The following is a 21,076-nucleotide window of genomic DNA, read 5'->3' as shown; positions in this document are numbered from 1 at the left end:
TTATTTTTGAGATGGAGTCTCACTCTGTCACCCAGTCTAGAGTGCAGTGGCGTGACCCTGGCTCACTGCAACCTCTGCCTCCTGGGTTCAAGCAATTCTCCTTCCTCAGCCTCCCTAGAAGGTGGGATTATAGGTGCCTGCCACCACGCCCGGCTCATTTTTGTATTTTTATTAGAGACAAGGATTTCACCATGTTGGCCAGGTTGGTCTTGAACTCCTGACCTCAGATGATCCACCTGCCTCGGCCTCCTGAAGTGCTGGGTTTACAGGCATGAGCCACTGTGCCCAGCCCTCTGTACTGTATTTTAGACCAAATGTCTGGAAAGGACGACTTACCTAAATATCCCAAGTAAATATGAGGTTTTAGGAGAAGAGCTTTACAGCAAAATGGGGTAACTGGACTTTGTTCTTTCGAGGAACCCTTTGGTCCCGGGCTTTGAGCAACCAAAAGGGAGAGGGTGGGGGCGCCTAGTAAGCTCAATATGCAGGTTCTAATCAGCAGTGGAGAACAAAAGCGGGAAGGACAGGGAGCAAGACAGGAGGAATACTCACCAACTTCACACCTCGCCTCCAAGAGCAGGTCCTGCGCTGGGCCAACTGGCAATCACAGAAAAAAGGCGGCCACGCCCAGCTCCGTGCCCACGAGGCGATAATCCTTGGGGAGCGCTGAGCCCGTGATGTTGCTGCTGCCTATTGGCAGCAACCGGCTCTGAACGACCAGCCCCAGGGAACAGGCACTTTTCTGCACCTGTGTGCACCATTTACAGGTGCTGCTGCTGCCAAGAGGCTGCCTTGCCCCCACACACCTGCGCTCAGGGCGCCTGGATGCTAACAGCCTTCAGCTGGCTGTCCTGGAGCAATTAGTGTATGTGTGTGTGTCTGTGTGTGAGAGAGAGAGAGAGACAGAGAGAGTGCATGTGTGTGGGAGAGAGTGTGTGAGAAAGAATGTGCAAGACAGAGACAGTGTGTGTGTGAGAGACAGAGAGAATGCATGTGTGTGTGTGAGAGTGTTCAAGACAGAGACAGTGTGTGAGAGAGAATGTGTGTGAGACAGTGTGTGTGAGAGAGACAGAGAGAGTGCTTGTGTGTGAGTGTGTGTGTGAGAAAGAATGTGCAAGACAGAGACTGTGTGTATGAGAGAGACAGAGTGCATGTGTGTGAGAGAGTGTGTGTGAGAACGTGCAAAACAGAGACAGTGTGTGAGAGAGACAGAGAGTGCATGTGTGTGAGAGTGTGTGTGAGAAAGAATGTGCAACACAGAGACAGTGTGTGTGAGAGACAGAGAGAGTGCGTGTGTGAGAGTGTGTGTGTGAGAAAGAATGTGCAAGACAGAGACAGTGTGTGTGTGAGAGACAGAATGCATGTGTGTGTGTGAGAGTGTTCAAGACAGAGACAGTGTGTGAGAGAGAATGTGTGTGAGACAGTGTGTGTGCATGTGAGAGTGTGTGTGAGACAGAGTGTGAGAGACTGTGAGTGTGAGAGTGTGTGAGAGAGACAGTGTGTGAGAGAGGATGTGTGTGAGAGACAATGTGTGTGAGAGACTGTGTGTGAGAGTGTGTGAGAGAGACAGTGTGTGAGAGAGGATGTGTGTGAGAGACAATGTGTGTGAGAGACTGTGTGTGAGAGTGTGTGAGACTGTGTGTGTGAGAGAGTATGTGTGAGAGTGTGTTTGTGAGAGACAGAGTGTGTGTATGAGTGTGTGAGAGAGACAGTGTGTGTGTATGTGTGTGTGTGTGTGTTGGGTGCCCTTATTTTACATAATCCGGAAGTTGCACTTGGCTTTTTTGTGTGTGTGTATATTGACAAATTATAATTGTATATTCTCGTGGGGTCCAGTGTGATCTATGTACACAATGTCAAATGGTTAAATCAAGCTAACAAACACACATCTGTTGCCTTGAATACTTATTTTTCTTTGTGGTGAGAACACTTGAAATGTACTCCCTTAGCAATCTTGAAACAGAAGTTTATACTTTTGATAAAGTCCAATGTATTTAGTTTTAGTTTGTTTTGATGTGGACTCTTGCTCTGTGACCCAGGCTGGAGTGCTCAGTGCAAACTCCACCTCCCGGGTTCAAAAGATTCTCCTGCCTCAGCCTCCTGAATAGCTGGAACTACAGGTGTGCACCACCACGCCCGGCTAATTTTTGAATTTTTAGTAGAGAGGGGGTTTCACTATGTTGGCCAAACTGATCTCGAACTCCTGACGACAGGTGATCCACCAGCCTCGGCCTCCCAAAGCGCTGGGATTACAGGCATGAAATACTGTACCTGGCCAAACGTGTTTGAAAATTCCATTTGAAGAATTTATGGTGAACGCATATTAAATTTATGGTCTCTCCTTAGGTCATGAATGTCTTCTGATTAGTTCACTTTTAGAAAGTATAGCATCTTTCCTTTCACATTTAGATTTATACTATACTCGGAATTAATTTTGTATATGGTATGAGGTAGGAATTCAGATTTTTTTCTTCTATGTGTGACCAATCAATTTAGCACCATTTGTTAAAATACTACCCTTTGCCTAGTCTTTTGGAGTGTCGGTTTGTCAGAAGTCACATGATCATGTTTGTGCCTTTCTGTTCTAGACTCTATTGTTTCCCAAGTATATTTCTCCAATCTCTAATTAAATGCATGGAAAATACCATATTGTGCTAGCTATCCTGAACTCTTTGTATTTCTTTTTTCTCTTTTTCTTTTTTTCTTTTTTTGAGACGGAGTCTTGCACTGTCACCCGGGCTGGAGTGCAATGGCATGATCTCAGCTCACTGCAACCTCCGCTTCCCCGGTTCAAGCGATGCTCCTACCTCAACCTCCCGAGTAGCTGGGATTACAGGCACCTGCCACCACGCCTGGCTAATTTTTTGTATCTTTAGTAGAGATGGGGTTTTGCCTTGTTGGCCAGGCTGGTCTTGAACTCCTGACCTTGTGATCCGCTCACCTGGGCCTCCCAAAGTGCTGGGATTACAGGCGTGAGCCACCGTGCTTGGCCACTTTTCTTCACATACTTTAGAATTTGCCCGTAAATTTCCATTAGTGTACTTTGGGCATTTTATGGTCATTGCAATAACTTTATGAATACAGCCGAGGAAAACTGTCATCTTTGAAAGACAGTGTTCCTATTCATGAAGTTTGTATATTTCTCCATTTATTAGGTATTCTTTATTTTTGTCTTTTGAGACAGGGCCTCACTTTGTTGCCCAGGCTGGAGTGCAGTGGTGCAAACATGGTTTACTGCAGCCTTGACCTCCTGGGCTCAAGTGATCCTCCCACTTGGCCTCCCAAAGGCGTGGGATTACAGGCATGAGCCACTAGGCCTGGCCAAGGCACATCTTTTTTTTCTTTTTCTTTTTCTTTTTCTTTTTTTTTGAGACAGAGTTTTGTTCTTGTTGTCCAGGCTGGAGTGCAATGGTGCGATCTCGGCTCAACGCAACCTCCACCTCCTGGGTTTAAGGGATTCTCCTGCCTCAGCCTCAGGAGTAGCTGGGACCACAGGTATGCACCACCACGCCCGGCTAATTTTGTATTTTAAGTAGAGACGGGGTTTATCCATGTTGGCCAGGCTGGTGTCAAATTCCTGACCTCGTGATCCACCCGCCTCGGCCTCCCAAAGTGCTGGGATTATAAGCCTGAGCCACCGCACCCGGCCACAACTTTTATTAAGTTTATTCCTATTTGAGATTATTGATACCAGTATAAAAGAAATGTTGTTATGCTTTTAAAAACTGCTTAATAGTACATAGGAATACATTTTTATTTTCATATATCGAGTTGTTGTGTGTAGGATCTTATTAAATTCACTTTTTGTTATTTTTTAATCCCCCGGGTTTACCGGGCTTATCAGTTCTTGTTCTATATATGCAATCATATTGTTTGTGAAAAATGACAGCTTTATTTCCATCTTTATAATGTTGTATTTATTATTCCTCTTATTGCCTTGTTACACTGACTAGGACCTCCAGTACGAAGTTAAATAAATGTTGTGACAGTGGCTGGTTCCTTTTCTTTCTGTCTCACTGTTATGTTAGGGAAAGAATTTTCACTACTCTCCAATAAACATGTCAGCAGTAATTTTTTAGAAGCCCTTCCTCAAATAAGTCACCATCGGTTCCAAGTTTGCTAAGTGTTGTTTAAAAATCATAAATTGATGTTGAATTTTATCAACTTTTTTTTTTTTTTTTTTTTTTTTTTTTTTGCGTCTACTAGGTTGGTCTTCCTGAATCTGAAATAGTTCCTGCCGACTTTGTGTTCTTGTTCTTTTATGTCACTGAGGCCCTGTCATGTTTATCTCAGCACATTCTATCCGCAGGCACGTGATATCCATTTGTCTTCTTATTGGTGATGTTAACTTTGAGCACTTGGCTAAGGCACCATCTGCCCTGTTTTCCCACTACTCTTACTTTGTAATTCACATGTAGTTTCTGGGGAGAACCTTAAAGACTCGTGAGTACACTGAGTCTCCATCTACTGGTTTCAGCACCTCCTGATGGTTTCTCTAATGCCACCTTTCTTTCTTTCTTTCTTTCTTTCTTTCTTTCTTTCTTTCTTTCTTTCTTTCTTTCTTTCTTTCTTTCTTTTTCTTTTTCTTTCTTTCTCTTTCTTTCTCTCTTTCCTTCCTTCCTTCTTTCTTTCTTTCCTTTCCTTTCCTTCCTTCCTTCCTTCCTTCCTTCCTTCCTTCCTTCCTTCCTTCCTTCCTTCCTCCCTCCCTCCCTCCCTCCCTCCCTCCCTCCCTTCTTTCTTTCTTTCTTTTTTTGAGATGAGGTCTCACTGTATTGCCCAGGCTGGAGTGCAGTGGTACAATCTTGGCTCACTGCATCCTCCACCTCCCAGGTTCCAGTGATTCTCCTGCCTCAGCCTCCAGAGTAGCTGGGACTACAGGCATGTGCCACCACGCCTAATTTTTGTATTTTTAGTGGAGACAGGGTTTCACCATGTTTGCCAGGCTGGTCTCGAACTTCTGACCTCAGGTGATCCACCTGCCTCAGCCTCCCAAAGTGCTGGGATTACAGGCATGAGCTGCTGCGCCTGGCCTACTTTCAAAATATTCTTTTTCCTTTGCAATAAATTGTCCTATGCTGCACCTCCTTTGCTGTGTGTCTATTGTTTAAATTCTTTTAAACGAAGACAAGAACTGAGGTCTCATAACTGCCATCCACATTTCTACCATTGTTTAGTTTGATGATTAAATTATTCCAGATTTGGCCAGTGAGAACTCATTCAATCAGGCTCCTTGTTCCTATTGCTATGTCCCCATTATTATTATTATTTTTCAGAGACAGAGTCTCTCTCTGTTGCCCAGGCTGGAGTGCAGTGATGCATCATGGCCCACTGCCGCCTTGAACCTCTGGGCTCGAGTGATTGTCCCACGTCAGCCTCCCAAATACCTGGGATCACAGGCATGCACCATCAGGCCCAGCTGATTTGTAAAACATTTTTAATGTAGATGGGGTCTCCCTATGTTGCCCAGGCTGGTCGCTAACTCTTGGGCTCAAGCAGCCCTCCACCTTAACCTCCTACAGTGCTGAGAGCACAGGTGTGAACCACTGGCCTGGCCCCCATGGTTCTCTGAGCATTGTCTTACTTCTGACACAAGATGTTCCAGACCCATTCTGTACATTCCCAGCACCAACTGTGGAGTCAGCTCTTTCTCTGAAGATTCTTGGTTCCTTTAATGAGAAACAGTACTTAGAAAACAATACCTGAGTACCAGTGTGCTGTTTCTATGATACCATTGTTTCTACACTTAGGTTTCTTTTTCATGGCTGAATAGTACTCCATTGTGTATAAGTATCATGTTTTCTTTATCCACTCATCTGTTGATGGACTCTTAGGTTGCTTCCAAACCTTGGCTATTGTGAACAGGGCTGCAATAAACATGGAACTGCAGATATCTCTCTGATTTACTGATTTATTTGGGGTATATACCTAGCAGTGGGATTGCTAGGGTTGAGGTTGAGGACCCCAACTCCTCTGGCTTTTGAAATAAAATTTCTTCAGAATTAAGAAACCAACCTGGGCCTGGCACAGTGCCTCACGCCTGTAATCCCAGCACTTTGGGAGGCCAAGGGGGGGGGGCAGATCACGAGGTCAAGAGATCCAGACCATTCTGACCAACATGCTGAAACCCCGTCTCTACTAAAAATACAAAAACATTAGCTGGGCATGGTGGTGCATGCCTGTAGGCCCAGCTACTTAGGAGGCTGAGGCAGGACAATCGCTTGAACCCAGGAGATGGAGGTTGCAGTGAGCTGAGATGGTGCCACTGCACTCCAGCCTGGCCACAGAGTGAGACTGTCTCAAAAAAATAAAACAATAAATAAATAAAAATAAATAAATAAAATAAAATAAAAAGAAAAGAAAGAAACCAACCTGAATGATACCTGATTGTTACATTGTAAAAAGATGGCTGTTTCAGAAGGGAAGAAAAAAAAAAAATTGTGATTGCTTTCTAGATCTTTGAGCTCTAAATGGTGTCATAACAAATTTAAGAGTATAGTAGTTAGTTAGGACCTTAAAAAGTTAAGAGTTACACTTCATTTTTAGAGCTCCTTAAATATGAGGTGGTTTCCTTTTTCCAGTACTTGCTACATTTATTATCTTCCTTAGAAGTTCCTTGTGCACACTTTCCCCAGACAAGCAAAGGAACAGGTTTCTTCCTTAACAGTTGATGGACCAGTCTACCAGTAAATAAATCACACTCTAAAAAATTTCCAATTGCATTCATGCATATTTTTAATTAAAATTTTCTAATACCCTTGAAGATATGAAGACATAGCTCCAAGAGGAGATGTTTACATGACATATTCAAAGACATTTTGGTAGCCAGGAGTAGATGTGGGTTGAACTCGCCTTATCTTGGTGCCCCAGTACAGTGACTAATCTATGTGTTAACACATGACACTCCGTAACATTGATGGGGTTATTTGGAGGTCATGCCCTACACCAGTTCCCAGAATGAATGGAGCCATTCCAGACTCAGGACGGCCCACAAAATAGGCAACTGTTTCCCAATTTCTCATTAGGAAAAAAATACCCAGAGGACCACCAGATCCGTCGCCAGAGGGTCCAGGTCGATTCGTCCCTATTGCTTCACCATAGCGCTAAGAATTCCAGTCCTGTATTATCTTCAGGAAGTCCCTTCCCACTGGAGGGCCCTCCAGTCTTGCCAGCATATCCACTTCGTTACTGTCTTTCTTCTCCCTGGGAAGGATAAAAACAAGGTTTTGTTTTCTTACATTTGGTTTTCCTTTGCAGCCCTGAAACAAGGAGGCAAAACCTCTAGAACAGAAATTTGCCACCTAGGAGACCACCCTGGCCCCATGCAGTTGGTCAAAATGAATAGGGGTGCTCTCGGGAGCTCAGGAATGAATTTGAAGTGCCTTGGGGTTCAACAAAGACAGCCTCAATGATCCCTCCTCCTGTAAATCACACCCTTGGATCGCTCCCTCTCTCACTGGACCAGGGCTAGACTGTGTGGCCAATAGAACAAGGCAGATGTGATGGGATGTCACTTTCAAGATTAAGTAATAAAAGACTGTGACTCTGTTTTGGGCTGTCAGTCATCTCTCTGTGCCACTGTCTCCCTCTGCCTCTGCCTCTCTCTGCCTCTCGTTCTGGAGGAAGCCAGCTGCAATGTCATGAGCAACTCCCTGGGGAACAACTGAGGCCCCACAGTGCACAGCCACACAAGTGAGCCTGGAAGCAGATTCAACAGCCGTCATCAAACCCTAGCCAATGGCTCAACTGAGACCTCAGGAGATACCACGAGCTAGAACCACCCAGTCATATCGCTGTCCTATTTCTGACCCTCAGAAATTGTGTAAGACAATACGCCTTTATATTGCTTTAAGTTACTAAACGTTGAGGTAACTCGTTGCATAGCAATAGATGACTAATACACCAGGAAAATTGTATCCTTCACCTGGAACCCACCACTGGTTGAGAACATGTGTTAGGCACTGTGCTAAGTGCCGTGTGTGTGTATGTGTGACTTTTCTTTCAGTCATCATTAAATCTCCATGGGGAAAGATACCATTTCAGTTTTATAGATGAGCAAATCAAGGCGCAGAAAGATTGACTTTTTCACTGCTCCGTAGCTGGTAAGTGGCAACATCAAACTCAGTTGTTCAGGAAGAAAAGGTGAAGAAATGAAGAAAAGAGAAGATAAAGACAAGAAAGAAGATATCAGACAGGTGAATCCCAGTTAACAGTTCCTTTAGGTAAAAGTGGGAGTTGGGGGTTTGAACAGCTACGCGGAGGGAACTATAAATCCCCAGGAAACAAAAGCAGAATGGTAGCAACACGCGAAACCATCGCATTCCAGGTCCACCATCTCACTTTCCATTTTTAGAGTCGGGGTCTCACTCTGTTGCCCAGGCTGCAGCGCAGTGGTGTGATCACAGCTCACGCAGCCTCCACCTCCTGGGCCTAAGTGACCCTCTCACCTCAGCCTAATGAGTAGCTAGGACTACAGGCATGCACCACCATGCCTAGCTAATTTTTGTATTTTTTAGTAGAAGATAGGGTTTTGCCATGTTGCCCAGGCTGGTCTGAACTCCAGACTCAAGCGATCTGCCTGTCTCAGTCTCCCAGAGTGCTGGGATTAGAGGCATGCACCACCACACCCAGCCCAGCATCTCATTTTTTTTACAAGGAGCTTCTCTTGGGTGATTGGTTTTGCACAGGGAACCCAGTGGAGACTTACAAAATGACCTCCTCTCTCTTCTTTTGACTTGAGAAGGCCTCACACAAGGTCAGAATACCATCAACTTCGATCACATTCTTGCTCAAGTCCAGATGTCTCAGATGTTGGTTTCTACAGAGCATGGAAGCTATGGCCTGGCAGCAGATAGAGGTGAACAGGCAGTTTTCCAGCCTGTGACACAGAAACAGACAGCAGAGAAGTCATCATGACTCATCTGAGAGCTCAGCTGGTGTGACGGCTTACAGCCGAGAAATCACACTAACAGGAATGCGTGATGTTGTTTCAACCATGTCTCAAAGAGGTGCCATGTGTCATCAATACAATGCCGGCCCATGAGAGTCCTTGAACAAAGAGTGAAATTCATGGATTATTAGATTAATGGGTTAATGGGTTATTATGGGAGTGGGATGGGTGACTTTATAAAGAGGGAAAGAGATCTGAGCCCATATACAACATGCCCAGTGACTCACTAGTGACCCTGCAGAAAGTCCGCACCAGCACTAAGGCTCTCACCAGATGCAGCCCCTCCACCTTGGACTTCTCAGCCTCCATATCCCTTTGTTTATAAGTCATGCAGTTTCAGGTATTCTGTTATAAGCAAGAGAACACAGACTAAGATGGATAGGGTCCATGAATTTTATACTGAGCCAAGTTACTGCTCATGGCCGAAACTAGATTAAAAAAATAATGTCATACAAGCAAAGACTTAGAAAATACTGCATAAACACTTTCAGGTATAGAAAGTTCTTTTCTACCTGAAAATATATTTCACTCAATCTAAGAGATAAATCAACATTTAAAACCCAAACTAGATTTGAGGAGTCAAAGAATCATGACTGGCAGTGATTCATACTGAATTTAATTTGAGAAGCAAATCATCAACAAAAATGAACACCATTATCCAAACTAATCCTAGAAATGAAAGGTGTACTATAAGACAATAATTTAAACGAGCTAGATTAAATACCAAGATTATACTAATGGCGAGCAAAAAATTTGGATTGAAAGAGGCAAAATTAGTTTCATTTTCTGATCATGAGAGATGTTTACAAATCTTTTGCAAATACTAAAGGTAACCAAAGAATTAAAAAGAGAATGAATGCTTTTATGTCACTGGCTGGTATACATGTTAGCAAAGAGACCATAAAAAACAGGGAAATATATACATTATATATTTTCATATATAAATATATTAATGTAATTAATATAAATATTTTAAATATATATAAATATATAATATATTTATATAATATAAATTATGTATATATAAATATATAATATATTTATATAATATAAATTATGTATATATAAATATATAATATATTTATATAATATAAATTATGTATATATAAATATATAACATATAATATATAAGTATATAATATATGAGAGAGGTTCCAAGATGGCTGAATAGGAACAGCTCCAGTCTGCAGCTCCCAGCGTGAGCGACGCAGAAGACGGGTGATTTCAGGATTTCCAACTGAGTACTGGGTTCATCTCACTAAGGCTTGTCAGACAGTGGGTGTAGCCCATGGAGCAGGGTGGGGCATTGCCTCACCTGGGAAGCACAAGGGGTCAGGGAATTCCCTTTCCTAGCAAAGGGAAGCCATAACAGACGGTACCTGGAAAATCAGAATACTCCCACCCTAACACTGCACTTTTCCAGTGGTCTTAGCAAGCGGCACACCGGGAGATTATATCCCGCGCTTGGCTTAGAGGGTCCCATACCCATGGAGCCTCACTCATTCCTAGCACAGCAGTCTGAGATCGAACTATAAGGCAGCAGTGAGGCTGAGGGAGGGGCGCCCACCATTGCTGAGGCTTGAGTAGGTAAACAAAGCAGCTGGGAAGCTCAAATTGGGTGGAGCCCACAGCAGCTCAAGGAGGCCTGCCTGCCTCTGTAGACTCCACCTCTGGGGGCAGGGCATAGCTGAACAAAAGGCAGCAGAAACTCCTTCAGACTTAAACGTCCCCATCTGACAGCTTTGAAGAGAGTTGTGGTTCTCCCAGCACGGAGTTTGAGATCTGAGAATGGACAGACTGCCTCTTCAAGTGGGTCCCTGACCCCCAAGTAGCCTAACTGGGAGACACCTCCCAGTAGGGGCCAACTGACACCTCATACAGCCGGGTGCCCCTCTGAGACGAAGCTTCCAGAGGAAGGATCAGGTAGCAACATCTGCCGTTCTGCAATATTTGCTGTTCTGCAGCCTCTGCTGGTGATACCCAGGCAAACAGGGTCTGGAGTGCACCTCCAGCAAACTCCAACAGACCTGCAGCTGAGGGTCCTGACTGTTAGAAGGAAAACTAACAAATGGAAAGGACATCCACACCAAAACCCCATCTGTACATCACCATCATCAAACACCAAAGGTAGATAAAACCACAAAGTTGAGGAGAAACCAAAGCAGAAAAGCTGAAAATTTTAAAAATCAGAGCACCTCTTCTCCTCCAAAGGAACACAGCTTCTCACCAGCAATGGAACAAAGCTGGATAGAAAATGACTTCGACGAGTTGAGAGAAGAAGGCTTCAGACAATTGGTAATAACAAATTTCTCTGAGCTAAAGGAGGATATTCAAACCCATCACAAAGAAGCTAAAAACCTTGAGAAAAGATTAGACGAATGACTAACTAGAATAAACAGTGTAGAGAAGTCCTTAAATGACCTGATGGAGCTGAAAACCATGGCACAAGAATTACATGATGCATGCACAAGCTTCAGTAGCCGAGTCGATCAAGTGGAAGAAAGGGTATCAGTGATTGAAGATCAAATGAATGAAAAGAAGGGAGATGAGAAGTTTAGAGAAAAAAGAGTAAAAAGAAATGAACAAAGCCTCCAAGAAATATGGGACTATGTAAAAAGACCAAATCTATGTCTGATTGTTGTACCTGAAAGTGACAGGGAGAATGGAACCAAGCTGGAAAACACTTCTTAGGATATTATCCAGGAGAACTTCCCCAAGCTAGTGAGGCAGGCAAACATTCAAATTCAGGAAATACAGGAATGCCACAAAGACACTCCTCAAGAAGAGCAACTTCAAGACACATAATTGTCAGATTCACCAAAGTTGAAATGAAGGAGAAAATGTTAAGGGCAACCAGAGAGAAAGGTCGGGTTACCTGTAAAGGGAATCCCATCAGACTAACAGCGGATCTCTCAGCAGAAACTCTACAAGCCAGAAGAGAGTGGGGGCCAATATTCAACATTCTTAAAGAAAAGAATTTGCAACCCAGAATTTCATATCCAGCCAAACTAAGCTTGATAAGTGAAGGAGAAATAAAATCCTTTACAGACGAACAAATGCTGAGAGATTTTGTCACCCCCAAGCCTGCCTTACAAGAGCTCCTGAAGGAAGCACTAAACATGGAAAGGAACAACCAGTACCAGCCACTGCAAAAACATGCCAAATTGTAAAGACCATCAATGTTAGGAAGAAACTGCATCAATTAATGAGCAAAATAAGCAGCTAATATCATAATGACAGGATCAAATTCATACATAACAGTATTAACCTTAAATGTAAATGGGCTAAATGCTCCAATTAAAATACACAGACTGGCAAATTGGATAAAGAGTCAGGACTCATCAGTGTGCTGTATTCAGGAGACCCATCTCATGTGCAGAGACACACATAGGCTCAAAATAAAGGGATGGAGGAAGATCTACCAAGCAAATGGAAAACAAAAAAGGCAGGGATTGCAATCCTAGTCTCTGATAGAACAGACTTTAAACCAACAAAGATCAAAAGAGACACAGAAGGCCATTACATAATGGTAAAGGGAACAATTCAACAAGAAGAGCTAACTATCCTAAATATATATGCACCCAATACAGGAGCACCCAGATTCATAAAGAAAGTCCTTAGAGACCTACAAACAGACTTAGACTTCCACAAAATAATAATGAGAGATTTTAGCACCCCACTGTCAACATTAGACAGATCAACGAGACAGAAAGTTAACAAGGATATCCAGGAATTAAACTCAGTTCTGCACCAAGCAGACCTAATAGACATCTACAGAACTCTCCACCCCAAATCAACAGAATATACGTTCTTCTCAGCAGCACATCACACTTATTCCAAAATTGACCACATAGTTGGAAGTAAAGCACTCCTCAGCAAATGTAAAAGAACAGAAATTATAACAAACTGTCTCTCAGACCACAGTGCAATCAAACTAGAACTCAGTATTAAGAAACTCACTCAAAACCGCTCAACTACATGGAAACTGAACAACCTGCTCCTGAATGACTACTGGGTACATAACAAAATAAAGGCAGAAATAAAGATGTTCTTTGAAACCAATGAGAATGAAGACACAACATACCAGAATCTCTGGGACACTTTTAAAGCAGTGTGTAGAGGGAAATTTATAGCACTAAATGCCCACAAGAGAAAGCAGGAAAGATCTAAAATTGACACCCTAACACCACAATTAAAAGAACAAGAGAAGCAAGAGCAAACAAATTCAAAAGCTAGCAGGAAGCAAAAAATAACTAAGATCAGAGCAGAACTGAAGGAGATAGACACACACACACACAAAAACCCTTAAAAAAATCAATGAATCCAGGAGCTGATTTTTTGAAAAGATCAACAAAATTGATAGACTATTAGCAAGACTAATGAAGAAAAGGGAGAAGAATCAAATAGATGCAATAAAAAATGATAAAGGGCATATCACCACTGATCCCACAGAAATACAAACTACCATCAGAGAATACTATAAACACCTCTACGCAAATAAACTAGAAAATCTAGAACAAATGGATAAATTCCTGGACATATACACTCTCCTAAGACTCAACCAGGAAGAAGTTGAATCCCTGAATAGACTAATAACAGGTTCTGAAATTGAGGCAATAATTAATAGTCTACCAACAAAAAGAAGTCCAGGACCAGACGGATTCACAGCCGAATTCTACCAGAGGTACAAAGAGGAGCTGGTACCATTCCTTCTGAAACTATTCCAATCAATAGAAAAAGAGGGAATTCTCCCTATCTCCCTAATTCATTTTATGAGGCCAACAGCATCCTGATACCAAAGCCTGGCGGAGACACAACAAAAAAAGATAATTATAGACCAATATACCTGATGAATATTGATGCAAAAATCCTCAATAAAATACTGGCAAACCAAACCCAGCAGCACATCAAAAAGCTTATCCACCACAATCAAGTTGGCTTCATCCCTGGGATACAAGGCTGGTTCAACATACGCAAATCAATAAACGTAATCCAGCATATAAACAGAACCAAAGACAAAAACCACATAATTATCTCACTAGATGGAGAAAAGACTTTCAACAAATTCAACAGCCCTTCAGGCTAAAAACTCTCAATAAACTAGGTATTGATGGGACATATCTCAAAATAATAAGAGCTATTTATAACAAACACACAGCCAATATCATACTGAATGGGCAAAAACTGGAAGCATTCCCTTTGAAAACTGGCACAAGACAGGGATGCCCTCTCTCATCACTCCTATTCAACATAGTGTTGCAAGTTCTGGCCAGGGCAATCAGGCAGGAGAAAGAAATAAAGGGTATTCAAGTAGGAAAAGAGGAAGTCAAATTGTCCCTGTTTGCAGATGACATGATTGTATATTTAGAAAACCCCATTGTCTCAGCCCAAAATCTCCTTATGCTGATAAGCAACTTCAGCAAAGTCTCAGGATACAAAATCAATGTGCAAAAATCACAAGCATTCCTATACACCAATAACACACAAACAGAGAGCCAAATCATCAGTGAACTCCCATTCACAATTGCTTCAAAGAGAATCAAATACCTAGGAATCCAACTTACAAGGGATGTGAAGGACCTCTTCAAGGAGAACTACAAACCACTGCTCAACGAAATAAAAGAGGACACAAACAAATGGAAGAACATTCCATGCTCATGGATAGGAAGAATCAGTATTGTGAAAATGACCATACTGCCCAAGGTAATTTATAGATTCAATATCATCCCCATCAAGCTACAAATGACTTTCTTTACAGAATTGGAAAAAACTAATTTAAAGTTCATATGGAACCAAAAAAGAGCCTGCATTGCCAAGACAATCTTAAGCCAAAAGAACAAAGCTGGAGGTATCATGTTACCTGACTTCAAACTATACTACAAGGCTACAGTAACCAAAACAGCATGGTACTGATACCAAAACAGAGATATAGACCAATGGAACAGAATAGAGCCCTCAGAAATAAGACCACACATCTACAACTATCTGATCTTTGACAAACCTGACAAAAACAAGAAATGGGGAAAGGATTCTCTATTTAATAAATGGTGCTGGGAAAACTTGCTAGCCATATGTAGAAAGCCAAAAGTGGATCCCTTCCTTACACCTTATACAAAAATTAATTCAAGATGGATTAAAGACTTAAATGTTAGACCTAAAACCATAAAAACCCCAGAAGAAAACCTAGGCAATACCATTCAGGCCATAGGCATGGGCAAAGACTTTATGACTAAAACACCAAAAGCATAGGCAACAAAAGCCAAAATTGACCAATGGGATCTAATTAAACTAAAGAGCTTCTGCACAGCAAAAGAAACTACCATCAGAGTGAACAGGCAACCTACAGAATGGGAGAAAATTTTTACAATCTACCCATCTGACAAAGGGCTAATATCCAGAATCTACAAAGAACTTAAACAAACTTACAAGAAAAAATCAAACCACTCCATCAAAAAGTGGGCAAAGGATATGAATAGACACTTCTCAAAAGAAGACATTTATGCAGCCAACAGACACATGAAAAAAAGCTCATCATCACTGGCCATCAGAGAATGCAAATCAAAACCACAGTGAGATACCATCTCACACCAGTTAGAATGGCAATCATTAAAAAAATCAGGAAACAACAGGTGCTGGAGAGGATGTGGAGAAATAGGAATGCTTTTACACTGTTGGTGGAACTGTAAACTAGTTCAACCATTGTGGAAGACAGTGTGGCAATTCCTCAAGGATCTAGAACTAGAAATACCATTTGACCCAGCCATCCCATTACTGGGTATATACCCAAAGGATTATAAATCATGCTGCTATAAAGACACATGCACACGTATGTTTATTGCGGCACTATTCACAACAGCAAAGACTTGGAACCAACTCAAATGTCCATCAATGATAGACTGGATTAAGAAAATGTGGCACATATACACCATGGGATACTATGTAGCCATAAAAAAGGATGAGTTCATGTCCTTTTTAGGGACATGGATGAAGCTGGAAACCATCATTCTGAGCAAAGTATTGCAAGGACAGAAAACCAAACACCGCATGTTCTTACTCACAGGTGGGAACTGAACAATGAGAACACTTGGACACAGGGTGGGGAACATCACACACCAGGGCCTGTCGTGGGGTGGGGGGAGGGGGGAGGGATAGCATTAGGAGATATACCTAATGTAAATGACGAGTTAACAGGTGCAGCATACCAACATGGCACATGTATACATATGTAACAAACCTGCATGTTGTGCACATGTACCCTAGAACTTAAAGCATAATAATAAAAAAAGAATTAAAAAGTATATAATATATAACATATTGTATATTTACATATTTTATATGTATTTTAATATATTTATATATGCTTACATATACTTATATGTATAATATATAAAATAAGTATATACATATAAATGATATCTATAAAATAATCTATGTGTCTGTACATATATATGTGTATAGATATGCATGTATGTATCTTTATATACATATATATGTATATGTGTATATGCGTATCTTTATATACGTAGGTACGTATGTGTATATGCGTATCTTTATATATGTAGGTACATATATGTGTATATGCGTATCTTATATATGTAGGTATGTACATGTGTATATGCGTATCTTTATATATGTATATATGTATATATGTATCTTTATATACATATGTGTGTGTATATATCTCCTAAGTATAAAATTCAATTTCAGAAGACCAATCATATCAGGTATCAGTCTAAAACTGACAAACTCTGTTATCTTTTATTCAACTAGAAGAATATTTTCTAAAACAATTGTTAACACAGATTGCTGCATCCCACCCTCAGAGTTTCTGATTTCCTAGGTCCGAAGTGGGGCCCCAAAATTTGTATTTGTCCTGCCCAGGCGAAACTGCTGCTGATCCACACTTTGAGAACCACTGCTCAGAAGCTTCCCAGTTCTCCAATTCAATGGAGGGAACGATCCAGAAACTTAAAAAGACAGCACTTCCTTGTTATATATTCCATCCTGAGAGATGCTTATATACCATTTCTCCTGATCTCATAGGAGGAGATGAGGGGCCACTTACTCCAGGATCTGTAATGTACAGTCAGGGTTCTTCAGGGCCTCACACAGCAGGATCACTCCATCATCCTTCAGGCTATTAAAACTCAGGTCAAGACTTTTCAGGGTTTTATTTTTACAGAGTGCAGAGATCATATCCTGACAGCAATTAAAGGTCAAGTCACACTTTCTCAGCCTGCAAAGAAACACAGGTAAAAAAAAAAAAAAAAAAAGAAAACACCCTTAGGTTTTACTTCTGTTTTTGCATTCTGTTTTCATTTGTTTGTTGTTTGTTTTTTGTTTTTGCATAACGGCATAACCAAGGTGCAATTAATATACCACACAATTCACCCATTTAAAGTGTACCAAACATTGGTTTTCAGTGTATGTATAAAGTTGTACAATCATCACCACAATTTTAGAATATTTTCGTAAATTCAGTTTAGAATATTTTTGTCACCCCTCAAGGAAAACCCTGGACACTTTAGAAGCCACTTCTCCCTTCTTCCCTCAACCTACCCCTACCCTAACACCACTAATTTGCTTTCTTTTTCTGGATTTGCCTATTTTTGGCAAGTCATTTAAATGGAATCATACAATATGTGACCTTTTGCGTTTAGCTTCATCTACCACAATATTTTGAAGATTTGTCCATGTTGTAGCATGAATCAGTATGTCATTTAACAAATAACATTCCATCACGTGAATACGCCATATTTTCTTTACGCCTTCATCAGGGCACAGACCCAGGTTGTTTCCAGGTCTTGGGTATTATGAGTATTATGAATAATGCGGCTGTGAACTGTGTGCAGGTTTTCATGTGGAGGTGGGTTTTTATTTCTTTTGTGGATATACCTACAAGTGGGACTGATGGCTCACAGATTAAGTCTGTGTTTCACCTTTTGAGGAACCGCCACAGCTGCTTTCCAAAGCAGTGGCACCCTTCCCTGCTTCTTTTTGGGAAGCTAAAAGTATCGATGTTTCGGGGCTATTTTGCACCACCTCATGCCTCTCACAATCATTTGCTGAGATTTACTATGCTTTGGGCATTGAATTAGGGGATGGGAATTAAAGGCAGGAATTAGGGCTCCTGCCTTTTAGCAGCTCATATTCTCATGTGAGACAAGAAACAAAGAGGCGGATTCAATGGTTACGGTTCAGTGATGTCCTAGTAAACCAGCTCTCTAAAGCAAACAAACAAAAGCCCTAGTGTGTAGTGACTGCCAGTTTCCATGGTACAAACACTTCTGCCATGGCTGATTTCAAGCTATGAAAATGAACTGCCTTGTGACAGAGCAGGAACATCGTCATCTTGGACAGACACTACTACTTTAAGTTCCAGCTCCCTTTCTAGCCTCATGCATTTCAAGGAAATCACTTCTCTCCTAATTACAAGTGGCTATAAAGAGCAGACAGTAAAACACAGATAAGACAGCTCAGGCACAGAGGGAGGTTGGGGGGGAAAGTCTCTCAGGTAACTGCCAAACTCCACCCTCATACCATGAGCCCCAGTAAAACAGCAGGCCTTAATAGCACATTCCTTTCCCTTCAGGTGCACTAAGACAGGGAAGCTAAAAGCAGACTCAGTGGATATGCCTGCAGCTGCAGGAAGATATATGGGAACAGACACACAACTTTCCCTCCCAGATAAGCACAACCAAGAGTCACAGAAGCAGTCCAAGCCTCTGATAAACTCTCCCACCCTGAATCCTTAAAAACTCTTAGTCTATAAGAGAGTGTAGCTCTAACCTAACTCAGCCAGAAGCCCCTCTTAGGTTTGTTTTCTCTAAAATAAACCTGTCCTTAACTGTCAAGACACCTTTTGTGTTTCTTTCCTCTTTCTTCAATTCTTACACCTCAAGGTGGTCGTTCTTACAGTGATGAACAGATAGATGTCAATATTCCTTAAATTTAAAATACCCTGCAGTCCCTCTGAGTTCACTCCTGGGTATCTTGGTACACAGTTTGAGAACTCTGCCTCTAGATCATTTGCCTCTGAATCAGAAATAATAACCCTCCTTTTTATTATGCTTTTCCCCTCAGTACCAGCACCATGCCTAACATGCAGTAGGCACCTAATAAATATGTGACATAAATGAACATATAACAGGTTCTCTTCATCACTCTGTTCTGCTCCAGGAAGTTCCAAGAAGAAAACATTCTGGAACTTACACCAGCCTCTGCAGAGGACATCTCAGGTGTGACAGGGCATTCCAAATATGCTTGACCCCTTCATCTTTCAAGGCATTTTCCGCCAAGCTCAGGTGGGTCAGCATCTTACTCTTCCTGAGACAGGAGGCAAGGCTTTCACAAGAAAGTTGTGTAAGGTTGCAGTTCTCTATCCTATGGGAGAGAAGCACACAGATGACTAAATGGAGAGGGTTCTTTGTCTCACATAGAAGGGTGATCATCTCAATCGGGGCTCTCCCTCTGAATGCAGAAGCATCCTCATACCTCTGTCATCACCACTTAGGACTTCCAAGCTTTAAAGTAAAGGACAGCAGCTTTGATATGGGAATGGTGGGGTGAAGAAATTGGGGATCAATAAAATTGTTAGACTAAAAAGCTTCCGCACAGCAAAAGAAATAATCAGCAGAGTTAACAGACAGCCCACAGGATCGAGGGAAACCAGTCCCCGATATTTCAACGTAGGTTCTTTTCTATTTTTGCTAAGTGTCAGCCGGTCTGAGAAATAAAGGGAAAGAGTACAAAAGAGAGAAATTTTAAACCTGGGTGACCAGGGGAGACATCACATGTCGGCAGGTTCCGTGATGGTCCCTGAGCCATAAAACCAGCAAGTTTTTATTAGCAATTTTCAAAGGGGAGGGAGTGTATGAATAGGGTGTGGGTCACAGAGATCACATGCTTCAAGGGCAACAAAAGATCACAAGGTCAGGGCAAGATCACAAGGTCAGGGTGAAACTAGAATTACTAATGAACTTCCATGTTCCACTGTGCACACATTGTCATTGATAAACATCTCAACAGGGTTCAAGAGCAGAGAATCAGTCTGACTAGAATTTACCAGGCTGGAATTTCCTAATCCTAGCAAACCTGGTGAGCGCTGCAGGAGGCCAGGGCATGTTTCATCCCTTATATGCAACTGCATAAGGCAGACACCCCCAGAGTGGCCATTTTAGAGGCCCCCTCCCCACCTCCCTGGGAATACATTCCTTTCCCAGGGCTGTTAATTATTAATATTCCTTACCAGGGAAAGAATTCAAAGATATTTCTCTTACCCATTTTTGGAAATAAGAGAAATATGGCTCCATCCTGCCCGGCCCACAGGCAGCCAGACTTTAAGGTTATCTCCCTTGTTCCCTGAAAATTTCTGTTATCCTGTTCTTAAGGTGCCCAGATTTCATATTGTTCAAACACACATGCTTTACGAACAATTTGTGCAGTTAACGCAATCATCACAGGTCCTGAAGTGACATACATCCTCAGCTTACAAAGATGACAGGATTAAGAGATTAAAGTAAAGACAGGTATAGGAAATTATAAGAGTATTGATTGGGGAAGTGATAAATGTCCATGAAATCTTCACAATTTATGTTCTTCTGTTATGGTTGCATGAGGTCCCTCCGTTCAGGGTCCCTGACTTCCTGCAACTCCACAGAGTGGGAGAAAATCTTCACAATCTATACATCTGACAAAGGACTCATATTCAGAATCTACAAAGAACATATCAGCAAGAAAAAAAAAATCCCATCAGAAAGTGGGCTAAGGACATGAATAGACAATTCCTAAAAGAAGATATGCAAATGGCCAAAAAGCAAATGGAAAAATGCTTGACATGACTAAGTATCAGGGAAATGCAAATCAAAACCTCAATAAGATACCCCCTCACTCCTGCAAGAAAGGCTATAATAAAACAATTAAAAAAATAGGTGTTGGTGAAAATGTAACACTTTTACACTGTTGATGGAAATGTAAACTGGTACAGCCACCATGGAAAACAGTGTGGAGATTCCTTAAAGAACTAAAAGTAGAACTACCACTTGATGCAGCAATCCCACTACTGGGTATCTACCCTGAGGAAAAGAAGTCATTATATGAAAAAGATACTTGCACACACGTGTTTATAGC

The 21,076-nt window shown here is 41.7% G+C and overlaps 3 protein-coding genes across 3 annotated transcripts in view; all 3 read right to left on the bottom strand.

Moving 5' to 3' along the window:
• Nucleotides 1–592, bottom strand: part of NLRP5 (NLR family pyrin domain containing 5) — a 70,465-nt gene extending 69,873 nt beyond the window's left edge. Inside the window, exon 1 of the mRNA XM_050771664.1 lies at nt 553–592. The gene's annotated coding sequence lies outside the window, so the exon portion shown is untranslated. The remainder of the gene's footprint in view (nt 1–552) is intronic.
• Nucleotides 1–21,076, bottom strand: part of ZNF444 (zinc finger protein 444) — a 319,216-nt gene that overhangs the window by 164,953 nt on the left and 133,187 nt on the right. The window lies entirely within an intron of this gene.
• NLRP8 (NLR family pyrin domain containing 8) overlaps nt 1–21,076 on the bottom strand; it is a 48,107-nt gene that overhangs the window by 455 nt on the left and 26,576 nt on the right. Inside the window, exons 7-9 of the mRNA XM_050771677.1 lie at nt 19,160–19,330; nt 17,013–17,183; nt 8,705–8,875 (exon numbers count right to left, since the gene is read on the bottom strand). Of these exons, the coding sequence (XP_050627634.1) occupies nt 8,705–8,875; nt 17,013–17,183; nt 19,160–19,330 (513 nt within the window). The remainder of the gene's footprint in view (nt 1–8,704; nt 8,876–17,012; nt 17,184–19,159; nt 19,331–21,076) is intronic.

Source organism: Macaca thibetana, chromosome 19 (genome assembly GCF_024542745.1).
Source record: "Macaca thibetana thibetana isolate TM-01 chromosome 19, ASM2454274v1, whole genome shotgun sequence".
Lineage (NCBI taxonomy): Eukaryota > Metazoa > Chordata > Mammalia > Primates > Cercopithecidae > Macaca > Macaca thibetana.
The sequence above is the reverse complement of the archived record's forward strand: the minus strand, read 5'-3'. Positions and strand labels throughout refer to the sequence as shown.